Source organism: Martes martes (assembly GCF_963455335.1).
Source record: "Martes martes genome assembly, chromosome: 1".
NCBI classification, from domain to species: domain Eukaryota; kingdom Metazoa; phylum Chordata; class Mammalia; order Carnivora; family Mustelidae; genus Martes; species Martes martes.
Window position 1 is genome coordinate 75,914,438 of NC_137888.1, and position 23,576 is coordinate 75,938,013.

Consider the following 23,576-nt stretch of genomic DNA (forward strand, 5'->3'; position numbering starts at 1 on the left):
TCTCTTTGCCTCACAACAACTGCTGTGCTTACGTTGGTTCCACGCAATAATCTGGGATAATTCTTCCCTCTTGACATCCTGAACTTAATCACAGCCACAATGTCTCTTTTGTCATTTAAGGTAATGTATTCACATGTTCTGGCTTTAGCATGTGGACATCTTTGGGGTTGGGGGTGTTATTCTTATCTCCCACATACTTGTTTCTCCTTTTATTCATCTCTCTCTTGAAATTTAATTCATTCTTTAAGATTTTTCCCAAAAAGCCACTTTCTGAAAGAAAGCATCTAGTAGTTCCCTTCAGTTTTCTCTCTCAACTCCTGTTAAATGTTGACTCTCTTTTATAATCTTCATTTCCCATTTTTTTCCTTTTCATTTCATTTCCTTCATTTCCAAATTATTTGTATACATGTATGTCCCACTTAATTGCCATCTTGTTGAAGAGAGGGACTATAGTTTATATCTCAAACTTTTTTTAAGATTTTATTTATTTATTCATGAGAGACACAGAGAGAGAGAGAGAGGCAGAGGCAGAGAGAGAAGCTGGCTCCCCACTGAGCAGGGATTTTGATGCGGGACTTAATCCTAGGATCCCAAGATTATGTATCTTGAACTCCTAAATTTCCTTAAATTTTTGCCTTGAGTGGTGCCTGGGTGGCTCAGCTGTTAAGCGTCTGCCTTCAGCTCGGGTCATGATCCCACGGTCCTGGGATCCAGGTCCTGGGATCCAGCCCCATATCGGGCTACCTGCTCTGCAGGAAGGCTGCTTCTCCTTCCACTCCCCCTGCTTGTGTTCCCTCTCTCCCTGTGTCTCTCTCTGTCAAATAAATAAGTAAAATCTTAAAAAAAAGTTCTTTTTTGCCTTGAAGTTTTTATATGTTAAAATCATATTTACTTAATTTCACTTACCAAATAATTATTGTTTTAGAGAAGTGGAGCTTAATATTCTTAGAAATTTGTTTATAGAGTGAGAATGTATTCAATTTACATATTTGAAATTATGATGTCCTGTTGGCAGTTATTTGAATTAATTTGTAAGATAGCATCTGGTAGGCAAATGGGAGCAATCTTCTAATTTTCCAAAAGTTGACTGATGCAGAGTAGTGGGGGAGGGGTGCAAGGATCTGCATGTGGGGAGTGTAAGCCATGGGTGTCTCTGTGCATGTGCGCTAAACATGTCTGATTGGATATACCCTGGAACTGGGACTAGAGTGAAAAAAGCAGGATATCCTTGTTTTCGGTAGTGGAATCTAAAAGAGGCCTCTTGGTAAACATAGCTTAAAATGTGACTCAAAACTTTGTAGTAATTAGTAGGGGTCAGAGGGGGAGTTTTCATTGAAAAGTTATCTTGAAAAATATGCTGAAATTATAAAAGCATTTTATAACTAATAGATAATTTTTCAGTAATAATGAACTAATAAAGTACATTATGACCCAAATACATAAATGTAATTACTCATATTGCAGGGGCCGTTTGCTTTAAAGTTGGTATCAGGTGACCTGATTTTCAGTATGATTTTCTGAGAAGTTAGCAATAAAACATCTTTTGTAATATCTTACTGTTTCTTTTAAACTGGATACAGAACCTATGTATCCCTCCATTCCCACCACTCCAATATCCTAAGGAAGGCCTGGCATTATTTGGTAGTCCATCTGATAGTCCAAAAGAGTAGGCTTTGCACTGTTTGAATCTGGCCAGTATTGGGAAGTATTTATTGGTTGAAAATAGATTATGGACATATAATTGAAATTAATATAGGAAAATTTCTGTAATAAAATTTTGTATTTTAAAAACATAATCTTTCAGCAGCATTTTCCTTGGGTTTTCTTAATTCACTTATTTCCTAATAATTACAAATTGAGACCACAGCTATAGCAGGCAGACTGCAGGCCCTCCTGTCTTCAAGTTAAGATCTCAGATGTGTCTGTAAGCTGGGACAGACAGATGCTTATTGCCTATGAAATACGGAAAGTGAAGACAGTTGGACTTAATTATTTCCTCCTCCATGTTGTCAAAACGTCTTGTAGCTTTTATGTTTTTTAAAGTTTATTTTGTTTGTTTATTTGATTTATTTATTTAAGTAATCTCTACACCCATCATGGAGCTCGAACTTACGATGCCAGGATCGAGAGTCACACACTCCAGCTGAGCCAGCCAGGCACCCCACGTCTTGTAGCTTTATGATTAGTTGTTTTTTCTGTTTTTCTTTCTAGAAGGTGAACTTTTAGAGAATGGGCCAGGTCTTTTACATTTTCTTCCCTCAGTGCCTAGCATGAGTCCTTAATAAGTGCTTCTGGAAGTGAATTGATTCCTTCCTAGGGTTTATTTTCTAGCACGTCACTCCAAACCTGTGGTCCTCATCTGAATGTGTTAAAAAGAAGTGTTTTCCCTTATATGTGCTGTTCTGTGCATGTTTAGGTCAAACAGAGCCCATTACTTAAGTTGAGTGAGTCACTCCTTTATTCCTTTGTAGCCTATTTTCATCTTATTTTAATGATGCAGAAGAAAATACAAAAAACTATAAATGCAGATATGATGCACATTACTGGCTACATTAATTTATTAAAAACTGATGGTAGTATTTTTAGGGTAACTCCTTTTGTTCTCTGTAATGTAAATCTAAGCATGTAGTGCTTCACTGAATTGACTTTTTATGTTTTTCCTTTTCTCTGGATTAGACTGAATCCAGGCAAACATTCCTTCTAGTCTCTTTCTCTCTTAAATGCTATGTTCAATCTTTACATATTTTAATTCAATTATTTCTCTTAATTTAAATTAAGAGACCCAGAGATTCTTTTGAGATCTGCCCTAGATAACATTTCTTTGTTTGAGTCAACATGTGTTTAACCAAATTTAGGGTAGGATGACTAAGAATCTTGGAATAAACTGGTTTTCATGATCTAAATTGTTTTCTAGTACCATAAACTGATTAGGGATTCTTGCCCTGGGATTCTTGGGTGTCTTCTCAGAGTCCATGAACTTTCTGAAAAGTTGTGCTGGATTTATGTGTTAATGTCTGCATATTTTTCCTGGGAGCGTGTTTACAACTCTTATAACCTTAATTGAGCGTACGGATTCTAAAGCGTTTAGGACCTCTCACATGAAAGCCAATACTGTGATTCTCCAGTTCTTGTGGCATAGTGTTTGTGCAGCTGGACAAATACTAAAAACTGGCAGGTGATGTTACATTGCTTGGCTTGCACCCTCTAAGAGGAAAGGTGAGGTTACATTAAGGGATGATTCCTCTTTTGACCTAACTCCGCCTACCTGTCCCACATTCATGTCACTTGGGTTCCTGTGACCTTTCTTGGACCCCTCTGATCTTCAGTCTGTGGTACGTATTTCTGGGCCATGGCAACCACAGCTCGTAGTTCCGGGAACAGTGCTAAGCCCCACACAGACCCAGGGTATACTGTCCTCTGCTGTGTCTTCTTTTAATTTTTGTTTCTGATGCTTGGTTGTCATTTCTCCTGTTTGTTGTTTCTAATGCAGCAAGGGTCTGACCAGCTTTCCAGCCTCCCCTCCAGTTCCCTTCTGTTCCTTGTGGGAGTGGGTGGCTTGTTGACCTGGCATGTTTGGATTAGAGAGTGAGTGAGGCTCTGAGTGCGAGGGGGCCAACAGTGGAGTGAGTGCTTGGGGTTGGGAACAGCTCTTCTGGATATTCAGTGCTCAGTTTCCCTTCCTCTTGGCTGTTGATGCTGAGTTCTGGAGGATCAGTGGGGCTGGGTGATAATTCTGTATAAATGAAAGACATATACAAGGAGATGGGAGACTCTAATTCCCTTGAAACTGTCACAGAGTGAGCTGTTCCAGTAAGTGATTTCCTTCCTTGTCACTTAAGTGTTGCTCTTTATACTTCAGTTAAAAGGGATTTGGGAACATTTTCTAGAATGACTATAATAAAATATAAGAAAGCTTAATTAAAGAAAGCTTTAAAAGCATTACAAAATCTGTTGCTTGCTTCCCATCGTTGGGCGAATGCTTCACTTGACATGGCTGGTCCCCCTTTCTCTTGACTGTAGGTTGCCCCCAATGATGAAGCCGTGGTGACACTGCTGTGTGAGTGGGCAGTGAGCTGCAAGCGGTCGGGCAAGCACAGGGCCATAGCTGTGGCGAAGCTCCTGGAGAAGAGGCAGGCGGAAATTGAGGCAGAGGTAGGTTCAGTTTTCTTTCTGGATGGAACGCCATCATTTAAAAATAACTGTTTTGGAGAGGAATCCTTTTTCTTATCCATATGCCTTTTTTTTTTTTTCCTGTCTTCATGGAAAAAAGGGAGAATATACAAATTCACATAAGGAGAATCACAAATTCACATATAGGATCCCTTTCAGTTGACGAAGCCAATAATTTATATTCTGGACTAATTTAAAATTGTATCTTTTAAAATAAAACTTTAACATCTGATTTATTTATTTAAAAGATATTATTTATTTGACAGAGCGAGAGTGAGCACGAGCAGGGGGCATGACAGAGGGTGAGGGAGAAGCAGGCTCCTTGCTGAGCCAGGGAGCCTGACATTGGACTTGATCCTAGGACCCTGGGATCACGACCTGAGCTGAAGGCGGATGCCTAACGACTGAGCCACCCAGGCGCCCCTAACATCCGATTTAGAACAAAGACCTCTCCCAAATGAAGTTGAGACACATAGGCACATACATACATTTTGTATTATATACGTATGAATACACACAACACACACACACACACACACACACACACACGGAAATGTATATAGTATACAACTTTTTAAAATTTTCAAGCTACATAATATAGTGAATCTGGAAATATTTCTTTTCTTTAAGATTTAAAGAAATTAAAGAAATTAAAGAAATTAAAGATTTAATCTTTTCTTTAAGATTTCTTTAAGATTTATTTCTTTATTTGACAGAGAGACAGTTAGAGGGGGAACAGTTAGAGGAGGCTTCCCACTGAGCAGGGAGCCCCATGTGGGGCTCAATCCCAGGTCCCTGAGATCATGACCTGAGCCGAGACCTGAGCCGAAGGCAGACGCTTAACCAACTAAGCCACGCAGGCACCCTGGAAGTATTTTCTTGAGGTAGTTCTGATTTTGAGATTACAGATAACAATTTGTGTTAGTTTTATGATTGTATTCTGGTCCTTGGAAGTGGATTAAAAAGGAAAAAAACAAAGTTAGCTTGATAAACTCTAGCTTTTGTTGAAGGGAAAATTATTAAGCCAGCCCCCTTATCTGCCCATAAGATCGGGAAGCCGGCCAGGAGAAAGGCTGTGGGTGGTGTGAGCGGCCTGCCATCTCCTCCTCACCCAGGCTGCTGCAGGGCCCTCTCCTCTCTGCTCCCTCACTTGCCTGCCACCTTGCTCCTCACAGCAGCCACAGCCATCTTTTGAAACGGCAAGCAGATCACATTTTCCCCTTATGCAGACTCCTAATGGCTCCTTACTGGGTCCACAGAGCCTTGTATGGGCCTCCCTGGCCTGCTTTTCCCTCCTGCCTCACTATTTCTCCGCTGGGTCACAGCTGCAGGCGCCTTGGCCCTCCTGGGCCTCCGGCACGCCAAACCAGCTTCTGCCTTGGGACCTGGGGCTTGCTGTTCCCACTGGGTGGCACACTGCTCCCTGGTCTTCCCATGGCCAGTTTCCTTTCTGCCATTGCTAGTTTAGGCAGTGTGGCTTTCCAGCATTCCTAGCTCAACATGGGTCACCTCCCCAGGAAGATCCTCCATCACCCACCCTTCAGTCATTCTTTCTCTGTTTTACTCTCCTGTTGGTTCATTGTCTAATGCCTGCCTACTACCCTCTAGAACGTAAGCTTGACAGCAGGGACCTTGCCCACCTTGTTCAGTGTTGTGTCTTTGGCACCCAAAATAGGGTTCAGTACATAGCTGGTGCTCAGAAAATGTTGTGTGAATGGATGAGAACTTAGCTGGTTCTCTCTTACTAATAATACTCTTTCCTGTGAAGATCTTAAAAAATGAAATAGGAAGAATATATCCATAGACATCACTCTCCAACTGTTGGGGAAGTACTATTCACCAAATAAAAAGGATCACATTGTTCAAATTGGGGCTTGAGGATCCTGGGTTAAGTAAGGTGTGAAACACATGACCCATTTTACAATGTGCAGATTAGGAAAGATATTTCATTGATTTTTTTTTTTCCTATGAATAGACTATTCTACTGTGAATTGCAGTGGTTAAACTTTAGTAACCAAAGTTGAATTTCTCAAATTTAGTTGTTCCTTCTGGGTTGTTGTGTCTCGTGGGCATCCCTTCTTCCAGTGTGTTCTAGAAACACACAGTCACTTTTGGAAGAGGCTCACACTGATGACTTTGTAATTTATTTATTTATTTATTTATTTACTTTTAAGATTTTATTTATTTATTTGACAGATAGAGATCACAAGTAGGCAGAGAGGGAGAAGCAGGCTCCCTGCTGAGCAGAGAGCCCGATGCGGGGCTCGATCCCGGGACCCTGAGATCATGACTTGAGCCGAAGGCAGAGGCTTTAACCCACTGAGCCACCTAGGCGCCCTGTAATTTTTTATTTTAATAAGTGTAAATATTCACATCTAAAAAATAAATTCTCTCAGAGGTATTTAAGATAATTGATTGCTGTTGAAAATCACCATTTTCAAAATTTGACCTTCATAAAGAGAGGATGGATTAGGGAATTAATATCTTAATGTAATAATATATTAATATTACAGAATAGTAATAAAAATGGGAAGAGCAAAGGGATATGAGAAAGAATAGAGGAAAAGGTTCTGATTGCCTTTGAATTGTTTCTTTTTTGATCTCCTAATACTATCTTAAATGCAGCTTCTCTAGTTCTGTGTTTCATGAACTGTGGAGATTCCACAGGTTCCAAGAGATCTTAACTGGTGAAGTGTGAGGAGTTAAGGAATCTTATCAGAGGAATTATGTTCACTTTCTCATTTGACAACATACTTCCCAACACCACTTGCACACAGTTGTAAGTACACTAACCTAGCAAAAACTAACACACAAAAAAGTCAAACTCAGTAGTAACATGCCCAAAAATTTCTCAGGGGAAGTATATAGTTAAGCATGAGCTATTTAAAAATGAAGGGAACTTCAAATTATTTTTAGCAATTTTGTATAGGGACAATGAGTAGTTTATTATACTATGCTGTATATTCAGTGGACAGTTATAATGTGGTGCAGAGTTTATAATTTACATGAATAATATTTTTTAAGGGTGTCCTTTGAAATCATTTGAGTTGTTCTGGGGTAGTTACCCCTAACTTTCAGAAATTATATTTACCTATGATGCATAGCCCTCAAGTATAGAAATCTCAATTAATTTTGCATGTTTTTTTCTGAGAATTTAAATGTTAATAAAATAACAAATTCATGACCTACTGTGGGTACATTGCCCTCTGTAATTAACTGTGCTTATTTTTAATCTTAGAGATGTGGTGAATCAGAGGTATTGGATGAGAAAGAGTCAATTTCTTCAGCCTCTCTTGCTGGATCTAGTTTGCCTGTTTTCCAGAATGTTCTATTAAGATTTTTAGATACACAGGCCCCCTCATTATGTAAGTAAAGTTCTTTGCTTCTAGATCCTAAATAAAAGATTGGAGCTAATTCTTCTTTTTCTTCCTTACTTGCGTCTTAATCAAGAGTTCTTGGTGCTGAATGTAATGTATATTTTTCTGAGCAAAATTTTGTCGCATGTTTTTAATGGAGATTTCTATGCAATTTTAAAATTAAGTGAGCTGCAAAGACTCCAAAATCTCCAGAGTTTTAAAAATGTAAAAATAAGTCACCTCATTCTCTAATATTTGGTGGTCTAGTTTTCCCGTTCTAGCTCTTTCTTACCAAAAGAGAGGAGCTAAGGTCCTCTGATGTTTCACTCACTGTCTAATCACTATTGTGATTAGGAATTTTCTCTTTTTGCACTGTTTTCAAAATTTTTTCCTTTTCTAACTGCTGATAAGAAAAGGAGGAAAAGTCAAACAAAGTACTTTATAACCAGGTACTTGATGTAAGGAAACAGTTTGTGCAGGTGGCTGGCTGCTTGCCTGTACTCTCTGGGATGTTCTTTCATTCTCCTGTTCTTCTGTCTCTTTTTCTATTGTTTGTGTGGAGTCGAGGGTTTGGGTGTTATAAGCCCAGGGGGTTTATACTGTAAATTGACACTTGAAAGATTCATTTATGTGTGCTTAGCCGTCTTGATCTTATTCTGAGGCTTTCATGTGACAAAGTGTTACAGGGCGAGTCTTCAGGTAGATAGTGCTGAAACAACAGAAGGATGGCATAAAGTGAAAAGTGATAGAAAGGGGAGAAAATGCATGGAGGGGGCGGGAGGGACAGGTTTGTTGTGAAGAATGAGGTAAAGGAGTGGGAAATAGTAATGCTTCCGATTCCTCTGAGAAGGCCCTTGTTTTGGGTTGAATGGTGCTTGGGAGTGAGGTTCTTTAAGTGGCTCGGTGGCTGTTCTGGGCTGGGGGAGAGCTGGAGCCACACTGGTGGTGGCAAGGTAGGCAGCTGTTGTGGAACATGGAAAAGGAAGCAGAAAAATGCAGGGCAGGAGATCCTCGGGGGTAGAAAATAGATGGTCAGGAGTGGAAGTCAGCTGCTCCAACTTCTCTTGCATCTCCGGCGGGATGGGTACACATTTGCCCTTGCTGTTCCTCAGCCTGCCTCACTCCTGTTTGTTCTTTGGGAAGCTCTTCCTCCTGTCTGCCTCTGCTTGTTCTGGATCCCGTTTCCTGCTGTCAGAGAGAGCGGTGTTACTTCTCGGTGTAGACACTGTGTGTCACTGACTTTGGCGGACAGCAGCAACCGCCAAGGCTTAAGTGTTAGGGAAGGAGCTTAATGTTCCCTGAATCCATCTGTTTGTCTCTGTTGGTGTTTGTGAGCAGGACGGTACCAGGGCCTGAGCCTCAAAGGGTGGCTCTTAACGTTTTTTAACCTCTCAAGGGTGCAAAGTTTCAGAGGGCAGATGCAGGATTGAGAGTCATAACGTGAGTTGAACAGACTGGCTATCAACTGGGAAAGACTGCAGAGCTCCATCTCTGTGTCTTCCGTCTTCCCTCTTTTTTTTTAGTGGATCCCACGCACTAGTATTTTCAAGGACCTTTTGAATTGTTTTATTGTGAAGTGTCCTTTGAAAGGTACACACATACACCTTAGAAGTATATGGACACTCTCAAGCTGTGAAAACAGTCTTGAGCTGTTTTACTAGTAAAACCAGAGGAAAGCAGTTTGGCTCTGCCTTTTCTTTTTTTTTTTCTCCTTACCTGAAACTTTGCATTTATGTTATTACTTAAGTGGTTACTCATTTGCCAGGGACCGCTATCTTTAAACTAGAAATTGTGCTTAACACACTGGTTACTGTTTTTCAAGTCCAAAGGGACAATCAAAACCCATGTGCCCATAATGCACAAATGCTTGGGTCTCATAGTAAATTTTCTAACAACTCTTCTATTGTGTAAGAAAAAAATGAAAATATTGTTAAGCTTTTTTTTTTTTTTTTTTAAAAGATTTGCTTTTTAAAAAATTTGAGAGAGAGCATGAGTGGGGACTTTGGCAGGGAAGGGTAGGGGGAGAAGCAGACCCTCCCTCCACCCCCACTTTCAGCAGGAAGCCCAAGGTAGGGCTCCGTCCCGGGACCCTGAGATCATAACCTGAGCTAAAGGCAGTTGCTTAACCCACTGAACCACCTGGGTGCCCCATATTAAGCCTTCCTATTTGGCGTTTTTTTCCTACTATATCAAGGGGACTGAATTGTTGATTTTTTCCTTTATAGCGGATCCAAACAGTGAATGTGAAAAGGTGGAATTTGTGAATCTGGTGCTGCTCTTTTGTGAGTTCATCCGACACGATGTCTTCTCTCATGATGCGTACATGTGCACCCTCATATCTCGAGGAGACTTGTCAGTCACCGCCTCGACCCGACCACGGTCGCCAGCCGGAGAGAATGTGGATGAACACTACCCAAAGGACCATGACATGAAAATGGAGGTATGGCCCTGGGAGTGGTACCCCAGCCCTGAAAACCTCACTCAGCTGTGAAACCCCTTTGAGAAGATCGTTTGGTGATGGAAGGGTGATTGCATTTTAATTGTATTCTCCTGTTAAAGAACTCATTTATCTCTGTTCCTCACTTACGAAGAAAACATATACAATATATATATATTCCAGAATTTTCTTTTGAAAACTATTAATGAAAAGATTTGACAGTACATAACATTCTTTTACTGGATAGGAATTATATGCTTCCAATTTTATGTATTTCTAATTTCCAGTTTTTCTTTAACATTGTGCCTTAAAATCAGCCTGATTTTGGCCCAAAGTCCCTTTCTAGGGAACATCTTTTCCCCAGTTCATCCATTGCTTCTCTCTTTCCTACAAAATGGGATATCCTGTTTTGATCTTAACATCATATTTTCATTTCAATTAATTGAAAACTCTAAAATGTAGAATTATTCTTGTCAAATTATTTCATACTACGACTATAATTTAATGCCAATTTCTGGTGTTTTGGGCATTGTTCCATATACTTAAAGAAGTTTTCAAGGCGGAAAGCATGGAGGTGGTAAAGAGAAAAGAGTGGAAAATGGTGAGAGATTGTGGAGGTTCCTTAAAAATCAAGCCTCATGATGGTTTTGTGAGTGCTTAAGCATATGCTGTGATAATATTTTTGAAACATTGGTTATCCTTGTAATTGAAAGACCTGGTATTAGAATTACATGTGTGGATTCATAGCTCGTGTTCTTAAGATTTGGTGATCAAATGGTGCAGAAATTTTAAAAATTACTTCCTTAATACAAATACTGTTGCTTCCAAATTTGCCCACACTAGAAGTTATAAAAGGCTAAAAACCAAAGTTACTTTACCTTTTTATGCTTCTTTTACATTTCTGTTTCTTCCTTTCTATTCTTGGATATCGAGGTTTCTTATATCTTAGGTACACTCTCAGATTTTGTAGGAAAAGTTTGTGAGCACGTGACTGGGAATAGCCTAAAGGAGGGACATTATGGCCAGTTTGTTTTTAATGTCTTAAGTTTGTGGGCTCTTTCCTTCAAGTATCATGAAAGGTAAATCTGATGAGGATAAAGAATGTGACTTTTCAAAGCAAGTGCATGTCTTAAAACTTCTCTTTTTGGGAAAAATAGTTACTAGGGAGAGAAAAGACCTAGGGTGGTTAAAAACATCACTGTCATATTTTAGCTTCAGGTTTTTAATGAACTACAAAATTTACAGTGTCACTTTCTTTCTCTGGCAATCATCAGGAACAGACTATAATGGCGCATATGGGCATTGACTCAGGAACTACTAATATTTTTGATGAAGTAGACAAGAATGACTTTAAAACTGACTTTGGTTCGGAATTTCCAGTAGGTTCAACCTTCAAATTCTTATTGACTATTAACCCCCTCTTCCCCACCCCTATCCCAGCTTGTCTCCGTCCTTCTGTTCCTTGCCCCATGTACTGGAATGACATGTGTACAGATGTAAATGTGATCCTGCCATATTCCTTGCTAGGGTACAGTGCCTCATCTTGTGCAGTTGTCTCATTTCAGTTCATCCTTAGTTTTGGTTGCATCGCCTCCTTTGTAGATTAGAACACCCCTGTCCTCCTAATTGACTGTCTGTGACTCTTTTGCTCATTTGAGATCATCATCTCTCAGGAATACATGAATAGTTTGATCATGACAGTCTGTGTTGATTTGCTATGTATGTAGCTTTCCTGGATCTGGACTTGTTATACTTTCTCTACTTTATTTCTGTATAATTATAATAGTTTCCTCCTTATGGCTCTCAGTGAGGTGCTTTATAAAAAACTTATTGTTTGGAATACTGATTAAAACTTTTATATCTGGTACTCATTAGTTTTGTTAATGATTTCTGTGTTTATGTTTTTGTAGGAAATGTAACCCTATGAGGAAACACTTAACCTATGAGTCTGATGTTGTCTCTGGTCCTCTGGGAAGTGTAGCTTTGCATAATTCTTATGAGTGTGTTTGTCATTTTCTCTTCTTCAAAATGGGAGATTATGTTGATAGTTTCTTACTAATCTGTATATGATTTTGTGGAGATTAACACAGTTTCTTTTTTCTCTTTATTTATTTTCTCAGTGCTTAAAGAGGGAAGAGATAGTGTAGGAGTGTCTTGTGTATTTGGAGTTCTGGTATGTAGTGCTGTGTTTTGGTATTGCTCTCTTTCATTTACAATCTCCAATATTTGTTTTACATGACTTAGATTTTTTCTCCCATGCCTGGAGAATCCTGCGAGAATGCCAACCCTTCCTTGGGCAGAAGAATGTCGGTTAATGGTGAGAAGTTGCTTAAGAGAGAAAAACCCAGGGAGCTAATTTTTCCATCTAATTATGACCTCCTGCGGCACCTGCAATATGCAACACATTTCCCCATACCTCTGGTAAGTCACGGCTTCAGTCAGTTGACAGCCTTGATTGTTTCATTTTATGATCATTAACCACTGACTCTTCTACTACTTGCCTGAGTAATACATATGAAAGCAGGTGAGTTTTTCATTCACTGCTTCTTTTGTTATAATTATGATCATATAGCATATGTATAGTTGTAGTTCAGATTTGTGATGTGATGCTACTGGCTAGCTAGAATTAACGGAATTTTCTAGATTAGTATCCTTTTATCAAGAGCATTTGAGTGACTGCAAATGACGTCTAAATGTGTTTTCCCACTTCCATTTTACACTCATTTACTGAGTGTCTTTTATGTGCACTGTATTGTGGCAGGTACTTGGTGTTATGCAGATGAATGAAAATTTTGGGACACAGGAAAGATGAATAAGATAGGAGGGAGACACGTGTGAAATGATATGCACTAAAACACAAGCAAAAATTTAGTAAAAACCCAAGTGCCTACTGGAAGGTGAACTGTTTGATATGCCTGGGTGTCTTCCGCTCTCAAAGAATAAATATTGGAGGGGGGAGAGAGAGCTTCTGATTGAGAAGGTGGTTAAGGCTTCATAGTGGAGGTTGCATATGACATGGACTTGGATTTCAATCTGATGAATATAAGAATTGAGCAGCATATGAGAGATATTTCCTGGGAAATATGGTGTTTGACTCATAATGAGTGATGTGCTTTTTACTGAAGGGAAACAAGATTGGTGTTTTGATATTAATGAAAATTGGACCCAAATCTGTAAATGTGTTTATAATTTTAGGTTTACTATCTTTTTTCCTGAGATTTTAAGAGAAATTTTAATGAGCCATTTTTTTTCATTGCACACTATTATTATTTTAACAGCAGTGTAATTGTGAGGTATATATAATGTTGTCTTCTGGATATCTTTGAGGAGTTTTGCTCTGCAAACTACATATTTTCTTAATTTTTAATTTCTGTTATTTTGGAACTTTTCAAAATTTTAAATTTTTTTTTACATGTGTTTTTTTATAACAACTAAGCATCTTCTTTTTGGTGTCAGTTTTTGTGTGTCCAGGGCTATGTCAAAAGTTGCCACAATTCTTTCTGCTCATCACCTGTACGCATCACTCATTTCCAACATAATGGAATAATCTCACCGTGCATTTAGGCAACAGAAAGGATAGCCTGATATTTTAGAGATGTGTCCTGAAGAATTTATGGGTGAACTATTACAATGTCTGGGATTGGTCTTAAAATAGTTGGCATCAAAAGTGGGGGGAGGCAGGATTTGAAGTCTGGAGTTCAGTTAACACTTAATGCACCAATGTTAATTTCCTATTTTTGGCAAATGTATCACGGTGATGTAAGGCATTAACATTAGGGGAAACTGAATGAAAGGTATAATGGAACTTGCTGTACTATCTGTGTACCTTTTCTGTAAATTTTAAAGTATTCCAAAATAAAAAGTTGATTTAAATAAAAAGGAGAGAGGTAATAAATACGGCAAAATGTTGAATGTGGTTGAATTGGTTGAGGATTTTGTGTTCCTCTCTTGGGTAGGCAGGGCTTTGCTGGCTTTCCTCTTCCATATGTCTTGGTTTAGGGCACTACCCAAGCACGGACATCTTTCTTCTATTGTTCATGTAATCCTTGGCCACGCAGTCATTCCCAGCATGTAACATTCTAAAGACTGTCCACCTCCTTGGAGGAAGGAACATGAATGATTTCAGTGATTAAGTCTCTCATGATGGATTATGACATAACTGTAATGCAATCATAAAGCAACTGCTAGAAAATTGATGTTGTAGGATACAATTTTTTAATAGCCTTCTATCATCAGTTGCCTTAGGCCTCCCTTTACTGTGTCATTTAGAATAAATCATCAGTAATGTTACTAACATAACATTGACATTAGGAATGCTGTAGAGAGTCTGGTCCTCTTCTTTAATAAAGAGGGAAAATTTGACTTACCTATTAAGCACGAATGTGAGAAGAATATAAGAATATGATAAAAAAAAATTGTTCCCTCCCACCCCCCATTTCCTGTCTTTAAAGATGTTGCTCTAGTGGGTGAAGACCAAGGAGAGAGACTAATAGGGACTTGACCAGAAGATTCAGGAAAAGAAACTAGTAGTTTCATGTATGCTCATATGAATCATGTCTTGATCTGCTGGGCAGCAGACCATCAGCAAGCACAGGTTCTAGCGGGCTGGCATTTCAGCAACATAGCTGTGGCATAGCTGTGCCCTTTACACCCTGGGGCAGAGACATGTTGCTGAAGGGGGTTTCCTGTCATGACCACTAGCTAGCTAGACTTTGTCCAGGGCTCATCATGGTGGAAGTGTGGTAGACACTTGTTTTGGTGCATTTTCTCATTTGGTGCATTTACTGTCTTCAAACTTAGGGGATATGAAATTGTACACTGGAATTGTCTTGGGTTCAAGCTTCAGAAAATAATTCTTCTCAGTACAGGACTAAAAATGACTCGAATCAAACTTGTTTTGTTAGTTTCCAGGAACACTCTTTCTTATTTTTTATTTTTTTACACAAATGGGAAAATTTATTAAAGTGAAAAGTACACTCGTGAACATGAGCGTGGGCGAGCTCAAGAGGCTGCCGGGAACACCATTTCTTAATCACTGCAGCTAATGCAAATGTATTACCAATTGTTGCAAAACAGACTTTTGCTATTGAAATGAAACCCCCCCCCCACCCCCGAAGTCTCAGGTATGGTTATCTAAACTTCTAAATTTTCTTTTTCCTAAATAAGTCTTATATTTTATATCATCCATTGAGTCCTTTCTGCATTACTGGCCGTAGAGAGAATTAGATCTGAGGATTGTGACCCTGAGAGCTGGAGTTACCCCTTCTTTAAACTGGAGGCCCCATGTGGGGTCAGACTCAGACATGGTGCCAGTCAGCCCAGCGTGTGTTGTGTTCCCTACAAGTTCTTGCTGTGTGTATCTGGCATGTCTATTTTAAGGCCATTTGACTGGTGGTGTTTTTCCATACCTTTGATGTGAGTTTCTAGTTCCAAAACAGTAGTTTCAGCAGTCAGTGCAGTTTAACAACTTGCTTGAAAATGCTGTAGGGTCTATTTCATGTTACTACAAAACAAGAAATCACTGGATTTGTCATTACTTAGGGTAGAAAGTCTTTATAAACCTGATAGAATATAAGTGTATAAAGTACATTAAACACTACTCATGTATTTCCAAGCCTTTTTAGAAATGAATAGGTTTAGTTGCTGTGTTACAAAACAATTAGATATTAAAAATTGGAGTAGTGAGCTAAAAGGTTACCATCTTTGAAATGATGGATTAAAAATAAATCGGGCACAGGTGGTTTCATGGGAAGATCAGCTGGACTTTTTTGGTATGACCTAAATGGTTTTATTTAAATTGTGTTGCTGAGGGCTTTCTGGCACCTTACATGGAGATTATTTTGTATATTTCTATCAAGAAGTCAGTTCCTGGTATTTAAATGAATACTTCATGAATGCCTCTGAGCTTGTCCTAAAAACTCTTAGAGATTTCAAGGATAATGCATGGTTTTACGTTGGTTCAACAGGATCTTTTAGTTTTTTTATGCAAATACTTGGGCTTAGGACCATGAACAACCACGAGAGTACTGCTTAGCTTACATTTAGAAAAGTTTCTCAGTAACCAGGCCACACATGTGTCTCTTACTTAGGCTCTTTTCTCTCTTTCCTGGTACCTGTTGTCCACCGAGGCAGGAAGTGATAACATGAAAAATCCCATATTTTACGCGCTGTTTTCACCATTTGATTTTTCTTTGGGAGCCTTGGTCTCCTTAGATGAAGCAAAAGTCTTGGTGACTGTAAAGCGGAATGCTTTTGAGAGATGATAGTACAGGATAGGATCGAAACACAGGTTCGACACAGCAAGGAGCAGTGTGGCCTCTTTGGCTTTAAAGAGTGAAATCCTGGTTGGGCAATCAGATATCACCTCTGTCTGGCTCAGGGTGTATGGGATTCGGACAATGTGATATGGCACAAAACATATGATGTAGCCGGTAGTCACTAAAAGAATGTTGATGAGGGCTTTTTTCACATACTGATAATTTTCGTTGTCTTTGTTTCTGTAGAGTTGTCGAATTACAAGGCAGTTAGATATTAAAATGATGGCTGAGAAATTTAAAAATATTGCTACACATACGAAATTTGTCAGCAAATGCCAATTTCTGCCAAACTCCCTTTTGAATTCCATGCATCCCACATTTGGCTTCTCCTTGATGTCTCTGATGGGAATCATCATGTTGGGCACTGTTATAAGAAGGACCATTAGCCACACCACGGTCGATATCATTTTGGCAAATCCAGGTTCTTGGATCCGATAAATCTTGGAGCTGTATGTCAACTGAAGACAGTGATCAATGCTGACAAATGCTAAGAAAATAATTGATAAGTACATATTAATGTAGATAAGGCAGGCTGTCACTTGGCAGTGGAAAATCTTCAGCTTCCAGGGTGCCACACCCAAGTCAACAACGATTTTCACTGGTAATGCCAGAGTCAGCAGGAAATCAGCCGTAAGCAGGTTAATTAAGTATATGCTTACACACCTGTGATTTTTGTTCTGTACGAAAGCCCAAGTTGCAAAACCACTTCCGATAATTCCAACAAGGAAAACTAAATAAAAAAAATATGTGAATGGCTCCAGATCTCTGTAAACTGGGCAGAAGATAGAACTGTTTGTCATCTTGAGGGGAAGTAGGGATGACTCTGTTTAAAAAAAAAAATCCGAAGAATCTGTTTAAAAAAAAAAGGGTTGGGGAAGGAGGTTAGTAATTAAAATTAGAAATGATTTTCTTTAAAAACATTTGTATTCAGAACACCCGGGTCACAATTTTTCTAATTCTTAGGTAGAATTTTATTGGTGAAATAGATGGTGGGAACATCATGGTTTGTAGAGGAGGCCTGGGTTTTCCATGGTCTGATTTCATGATTTTGGGAAATCCCATAGAGGTTTGCTTCTAGAATGGATATTTTCGACATCATACTTTTACATTCTGATAACTCTTGTTACCACTTGGGTTGGAAGTTAGTTTGCACAGGAGATAAGTGAACTGAAATTCTGAGAAACAGACAGAGAGGAAATGAGGGCAAAATGGTTTAGTTGTGGCTGAGCCTGAAGAGGTTTCAGTGAGGCTTCCTGGCTTTCTGTTTTCATAGATTGACAAGAGCTCCTCATGCTGGAGGAACCTAGGCTGAGAGGGATGATAATGGGGGACAGAAAATTATCCTGAAATTTAGAGGGAATTATTTTAAAAGTAGGCCCTTCACTATGTCAAGTGCCAGAACATGTTCATCATCACTGCATTTCATTTTTCTGCTCAGCGAAAAGAAGTTGAAGGATTAGAATCTGGCTTGAATTGATGCTTATTCCTTCTTTTTCCTTACTCCCATTCCCTAGTGACCGGGGCCTCTGATTTCCAGTATGTGGCCACTTGTGACTACTGAGCACTTGAAATGACAGCCACTTCAACAACCAAACTGATCTGGACTGTAAATGCAAAATACACACCAGGTTTTAAAGACTTTTTAAGGAAACATTATAAAAGACAGTGCAAGTAGTAAAAGTGTGCACTATTTTGTACAAATAGAACAATTAGTAAAACATCTCCATATTTTTTGTATTCAGCATATGTTGAAATGATATTTCTGATGTTAGGTTAAATATATGATTAAAATTAATTTCTCCTGTTTCTTTTTGCCTTTTCAAATGCAGCTACTGGATAATTTTAAAGTACCATTGCGGTTTGTTTTCTGTTTCTGGTAAACATTGCTTGTATAGATGTTTCTGTGTCGGTGTTTTTGAGAAGTTTGACCACAGATGTATTTTAAAGACTTTTAGAACAGGAATATATGATCATTGGTTACAAAATTCTCAAAGAGAAGCTCAGTTATATTCGTATGAAAGCATCTAACTATAAAGCTTCTCTTCTTTCACTGTAGGTTTTGAGGCAGTTAAGCCCAAAAGTGTAAGACATATTCTTAGAACGATTGTGATTGACACTGATAATAACAAAATCTTGTCATGTTCCCTCCAGATCTAGAACATAAGTGTAAGGTAAACCAATTGGGCTTCCGTTCCTCTCTTTGGCCTGGTCCAAACTAATGCTCTTAGGGCCACGGATATATCTTTCTGGTGCTGCTTCTTGGTGTACACCCTTCTCATGCATATTAAACACCTTCCTCTTGTTTTAAAGACCAGGAGATTTTGTGTTTTAGCAGAAAAAAACCTGATCCACAACTTCTTAAAAACAGCGAATCAGGGTGACTGGGTGGCTCAGCTGGGTAATCTTAAGGCCCTGGGATCGAGTACCACATCAGGCTCCCTCCTCAACAGGGAGTCTGCTTCTCCCTCTGCCCCTCCCCCACATTTGTGTTCACGCACACTTTCTCCCTCTCAAAAATAAGTAAAATCTTTAAAAAAAAAAAAAAGAAAATCTTAATTATAGTGGCTAAGAAGAAGTCCAAATAAACCGATTCTCTGAAACCTCCCTTTAAAAGTAAAACAACAACAACAAAACCTTTTGAAGCCTTTCTGATACTTAATTCTCCTGATTATTTAATGATCCACTGTATACACCTTGGGATGAAACACTATAAACAGATTGTTAAGGCAGACCTACATGAAACTTTATATAAAGTGTCATTTAAAAGGGTACCTGTCCTTCCTCTTTCCCAACTTGAGATAGGACTTCAGGGTTCATGCATAATTCATTCTGCACTAAACTCAATGAAAATAATTGAGTACTTTGTGTCTAGCACTGTGCTAAGTACTTTACATGTGCTTATTTAACCTTTCATCATTCCCATCATGTAGGCATTATCCCTACTTTATAAGTGAGAAAAGTGTGGCACAACGAGGTTAAGTAACACCCAAGGTTATATAGTTGTTAAATTATAGAGCCAGGATTCCAACTCAGACAGTCTGACCTCAGAAGCTATGTTCAAAACCACTCTAGAGCTCTGTCTCAGTAATAGTAGTAATCATGGTGATGGTGATGGTAATAACTGTTGTTACAGCAGCCAGCCTTACGAAGTGCTTACTATGTGGCAGAAACTATATTCTAGGCAACTTTCACGTAAAAGAGCAGAAAGAAAATATTAGTTCTTAACTTTTCCCCTAAATACTAATGAGAGAGGTTCAGACTTCAAGTATTTTTCTGTTTCCTTTTACTGTGTGTATATATATATATATATATATATATATATATATTTAAAAACCAGATCCAGGTTCTACCTTTTAAATCTAAACCTCCCTTGCTTTCAAAGTTCCCATGACCTGGTTGCTTCAAGCCATCCCTACTGTCTTCAGCCCAGTTCCCTAGACTGGTGGTATCTCTCCTCTTCTGTGAACTGCTCCTTCCTGCCTTTGTACTCTGGCTGTGATAAAAATTGGGGACTCATAGGACTTGAAGGGTGGAGGGAACCTTTACTTGTAGTGTCTAGCCCAAGCCTCAGATCAGTTGAGGAGACTGGGGTCTGGCACTCCGATATTGTGCAAGGTTTTTCCAGCTTGTATGAATGGGCTAGAATCTGACCCCGCTGATCATTTTTAGGCTTTCTGACCTTATCCTTCCTATATCCAAATCCTTCCTATCTTAAAATGCCTGGAGTAAGCTCTTTGTGTCGGGAAGTCTACTCCAGGCTTCACTGACTTCTTAGAACTCTGTTTTTTGGATAGTAACCATTTATTTGAACCGTGGCATTCTGACCATCCTTTTCTTCTCTGGGTCAAAAGCTAGTGTTGAAATAAATTGATCCTCATCTCCATCTCCCACCTTAGCTCATTGTTCCTTTACCAGATGCTAGGATTTTGGCTTATGCTCTTGTATCCCCCTCCCCTCCCCGCCCTTTAAAAAAAAAAATATTTTATTTATTTATTTGACAGAGAGATCACAAGTAGGCAGAGAGGCAGGCAGAGGGAGAGGGGGAAGCAGGCTCCCTGCTGAGCAGAGAGCCCGATGCGGGGCTTGATCCCAGGACCCCGAGATCATGACCTGAGCCGAAGGCAGAGGCTTAACCCACTGAGCCACCCAGGTGCCCCGATCTTGTATTTCTAATGTTACATGGTAATTGTTAACATAGTACTGTTTTTTTTAAGTGTTCCTATTGTTCATACAATTATACAATAAAGTCTCATTTTATAGATGAATATACAGTAAAGAGGATTAGAAAATTGTTTTCATCAATTAATAATTAGTATTCCCTATAGCTAGAACTGGCCATATATACCACTTATGGATAATTTATTTAAAAATAATCACAGCATAACTATTTATTTGATGATGCTTGAGATTCCTGTAGGACCTTGCACTTGCTTTTTGTGAATCTCAGTCTAGATTGCAATGAAAAACAAATCTCTTCATTTAATATTTTTGGTATGTTGATTAGAGGTTAAATCATATTATAATAGCATTTTGTGTTTTCTCTCAGACATTTGAAGACCAAGTGCTTGATAAATGTTTCGTCAACCAATTATTTAGCCTGTGGAAATTTGAGGTGCTACAGCAAAAATCAAAAAACTTCAAGTGTCTCCTTTGTTTGGGATTGAGTGCCCATTGCTTAGGGCATAAATACACTTATTAGAGTTTTCTTTTTAAGTGAAAGTCACAATAGAATGTTCTTGAAATTACCTATCAAAATTTTTTTGGAGGGAAGTCATTTCAAGATCTGTTGCGCCCTGTTGTAAAGACTTACAGCATGGAATTTATCCATTTTGTTATAAAAAATAAGATTGAGTTACTGAATAGTTATGTTGGCCTATAAGTAAGTATTCAGTCTTGTATAAATTAAACTTCTTTTTTTTTTCTTTTGAGAGGAATGGATAAGGTCATCAGATAGAAGAATATTATAGTGCAGTTCTTAGCGAGAATCTATTTAGAATTTAATAATTGGTACCCTTTTACACGGCAGCCTTATCACACAGTGTCCTTTCCAACTTAAATGTCTTAAGCACTGAATATGGTAGCTTCCCTTTAGACGGAAAGACATTTGAATATATCAAGTACTTAAAAAGACCTACCTGGGGGTATATTGTCTGAGCCACTGCGGGCTCGCTGTGGGTCTTCAGAGAAGCAGGAGCTTGCTGTCTGGCCTGAGCAAGAGCACTGGCAGCTCCATTGCACGAAGGCTGGCTGTACAAAAAATTTCCTTTCCTTTTCGTGTGGTTTTAAAGTGTCGCATATTGACGTAGATGAAACTGTGGTTTGTGAATAGTTTAACTGTATGAAAGTCTCCCTAAGAGGTTCAATTTGGTGTGTGCTTCCTTTTGTGTGTTTGTGTATTCTTTTAGAGGAAAGATTTTTATTGTCCCATCGCCGTACCTTGCATTTTTTTTTAAAACATCCAAGATACATTTTCCATCATAATGATTTTAAAGAACATCACTTTTTGTGCCTTGAAAGGGGTTATGTGTTAAGTATAGTAGGTCTTCAAGCAAAATTTTAGTATACATCCTGATACTATCAGCTTTTCGAAGTTATAATTAGAACAATTGTTGCAGTTTGGGTTCTGCTGAGTCCTCTATTAATAAAGAAAGATGTGATTTAACATAGTCTGATAAAGTTTATGTTTTATTTGTCTTTATTCTTTTTTTTTGTTGTGGAAAAATCTGGAAGTAGCAACAGAAGAAAAATTACAGGCACAGAGATAATTACTGTTAATGGTTTTGGTACATAAATTGGCACAAATTTCAGCACAGATTTAAAAATCTTTCTAAGTGTATGCACACCTACTTAAAATACTATATTGTGTGTGCTGTTGTATCGTTGTAATTCTTTTCTTTCAAGGATATCTTGGGTCTGTTTCTCTAAGTTCAAGAGTAGGCCATTTGTCAGTTTGGCCCAAATAGCTTAATGAATTGAGCCTGGTATTTAGTAATTAATAGATTGTATGTAAAGGAACCCTCTTGTGTATTTAAATTGTTTGGGTACATGATCATTCTGCCTGTGGTGAGCACATATTTACTGAGTGTCTGAAAGGAGCTCAGCATGGTGAAGGGCCTAATGAAAAGTCACTGTACCCCATCCACGTCATCGACTGGCTTTGTTAGGTTATCTTTCTTGTATAAGTGTAGCCTTTATAAAAGAGGATATGAGCTCACGTCTCAGCCGTATTTTCTGGAGTCCTACATCTGCTGGTCCAAAGTTGATTTGAAAGTGCAAAACCATTTCTTGGTTAGGGCCTGATTTCTAGTGTTACTTCATTGGTTTGGTAGGTTCTTTGGTTTTCTCTCCTTTTTTCCTAATAATTCTTAGTTTTCCAGATATTAAAAAAAAAAAAAAAAAAGCCTTTCTAGAATCCAAAATGAATCCCTTTTGTAATTACTTTTAAAAACAAAAATCTCTCAAAAGACTAAATGAGATGTCAAGCCAAGGGGAATTTAGGGAGAGTTTAAGGGAACTTTTGGGGGAAAAAAAAGGTAAGAATGTTTATGATGATAGTAGCCATTTGTTTCGTGGATCCTGGTGTTCTCCCAAATTCATGTAGTAATGATACAATAGTGAGTATGAATAATAACTATTACTGCTATAATTATCACCATGTTGCAAAAGAAGACTTTATATATATTCACTTACAGATTAGACCAAAAAACACCAAATCTTAAACTTTGCCCTTGGTTTTTGGTTAAGAGCAATGTTAACTCTCATCATAACAGTGCTGGGAAAGGCTCCGTCCTTGAAGATTTGTGTGCATTGTTGTTGGATGGGACTCAGTGAAAAACACACTTCAGAAAAGACACCCTTGCAGATCGTCATGTAAGTGTGCAGTGATGCTCATGGTTCACATGCAGTGGGGGACAGAGGTGGGGGCATGGAGAGAATTTGGTGAGACAGAGCTGACTGCCAGTGGAGTGGTGAATGGTTCTAACATGGTATGCAGGAAAACCGGAGTGAGCAGTTTTTGGTAGTGTAGTTTTTTTGTTTCTTGTTTTAGGTAGGCATATCTATCTGTTTACTTCCCTGTTGACTTTGGGGGTATAGCCAGACAGAGCTGAGAAGTATATTCAACTATTCTGAAAGATGTGTGGCCACCGTTTTTGTGTCTGGATTGCCAGATAGAAAAGAGCTGGAAGACCCTAATTCTCATTGTTCCATTTCCTTATTGGAATGGTGAGAAACCAGTCTTTTAATAGTGAAACTGAACCTTGTTCTTCCTTATGAGAATAACCTTGAGGCTATCTG

At 38.7% G+C, this 23,576-nt stretch overlaps 2 protein-coding genes across 3 annotated transcripts in view; one reads left to right on the forward strand and one right to left on the reverse strand.

Annotated features, from left to right (window-relative positions):
* MED12L (mediator complex subunit 12L) overlaps positions 1–23,576 on the forward strand; it is a gene marked incomplete at its 3' end in the record, with an annotated part of 315,066 nt that overhangs the window by 87,069 nt on the left and 204,421 nt on the right. The window contains exons 11-15 of one of the 2 annotated variants that reach the window (XM_080823907.1): positions 4,021–4,152; positions 7,409–7,535; positions 9,752–9,966; positions 11,238–11,342; positions 12,208–12,384. In XM_080823907.1, the coding sequence (XP_080680033.1) occupies positions 4,021–4,152; positions 7,409–7,535; positions 9,752–9,966; positions 11,238–11,342; positions 12,208–12,384 (756 nt within the window). The remainder of the gene's footprint in view (positions 1–4,020; positions 4,153–7,408; positions 7,536–9,751; positions 9,967–11,237; positions 11,343–12,207; positions 12,385–23,576) is intronic. The other variant, XM_080823908.1, reaches the window with a different exon arrangement.
* Positions 14,872–22,656, reverse strand: GPR171 (G protein-coupled receptor 171). The gene is made up of 2 exons (XM_080823975.1): positions 21,416–22,656; positions 14,872–17,130 (listed from the first exon to the last, which is right to left on the reverse strand). The coding sequence occupies exon 2, from the start codon at positions 17,078–17,080 to the stop codon at positions 16,124–16,126; it is 957 nt and encodes a 318-aa protein (XP_080680101.1). The 5' UTR covers positions 17,081–17,130; positions 21,416–22,656; the 3' UTR covers positions 14,872–16,123.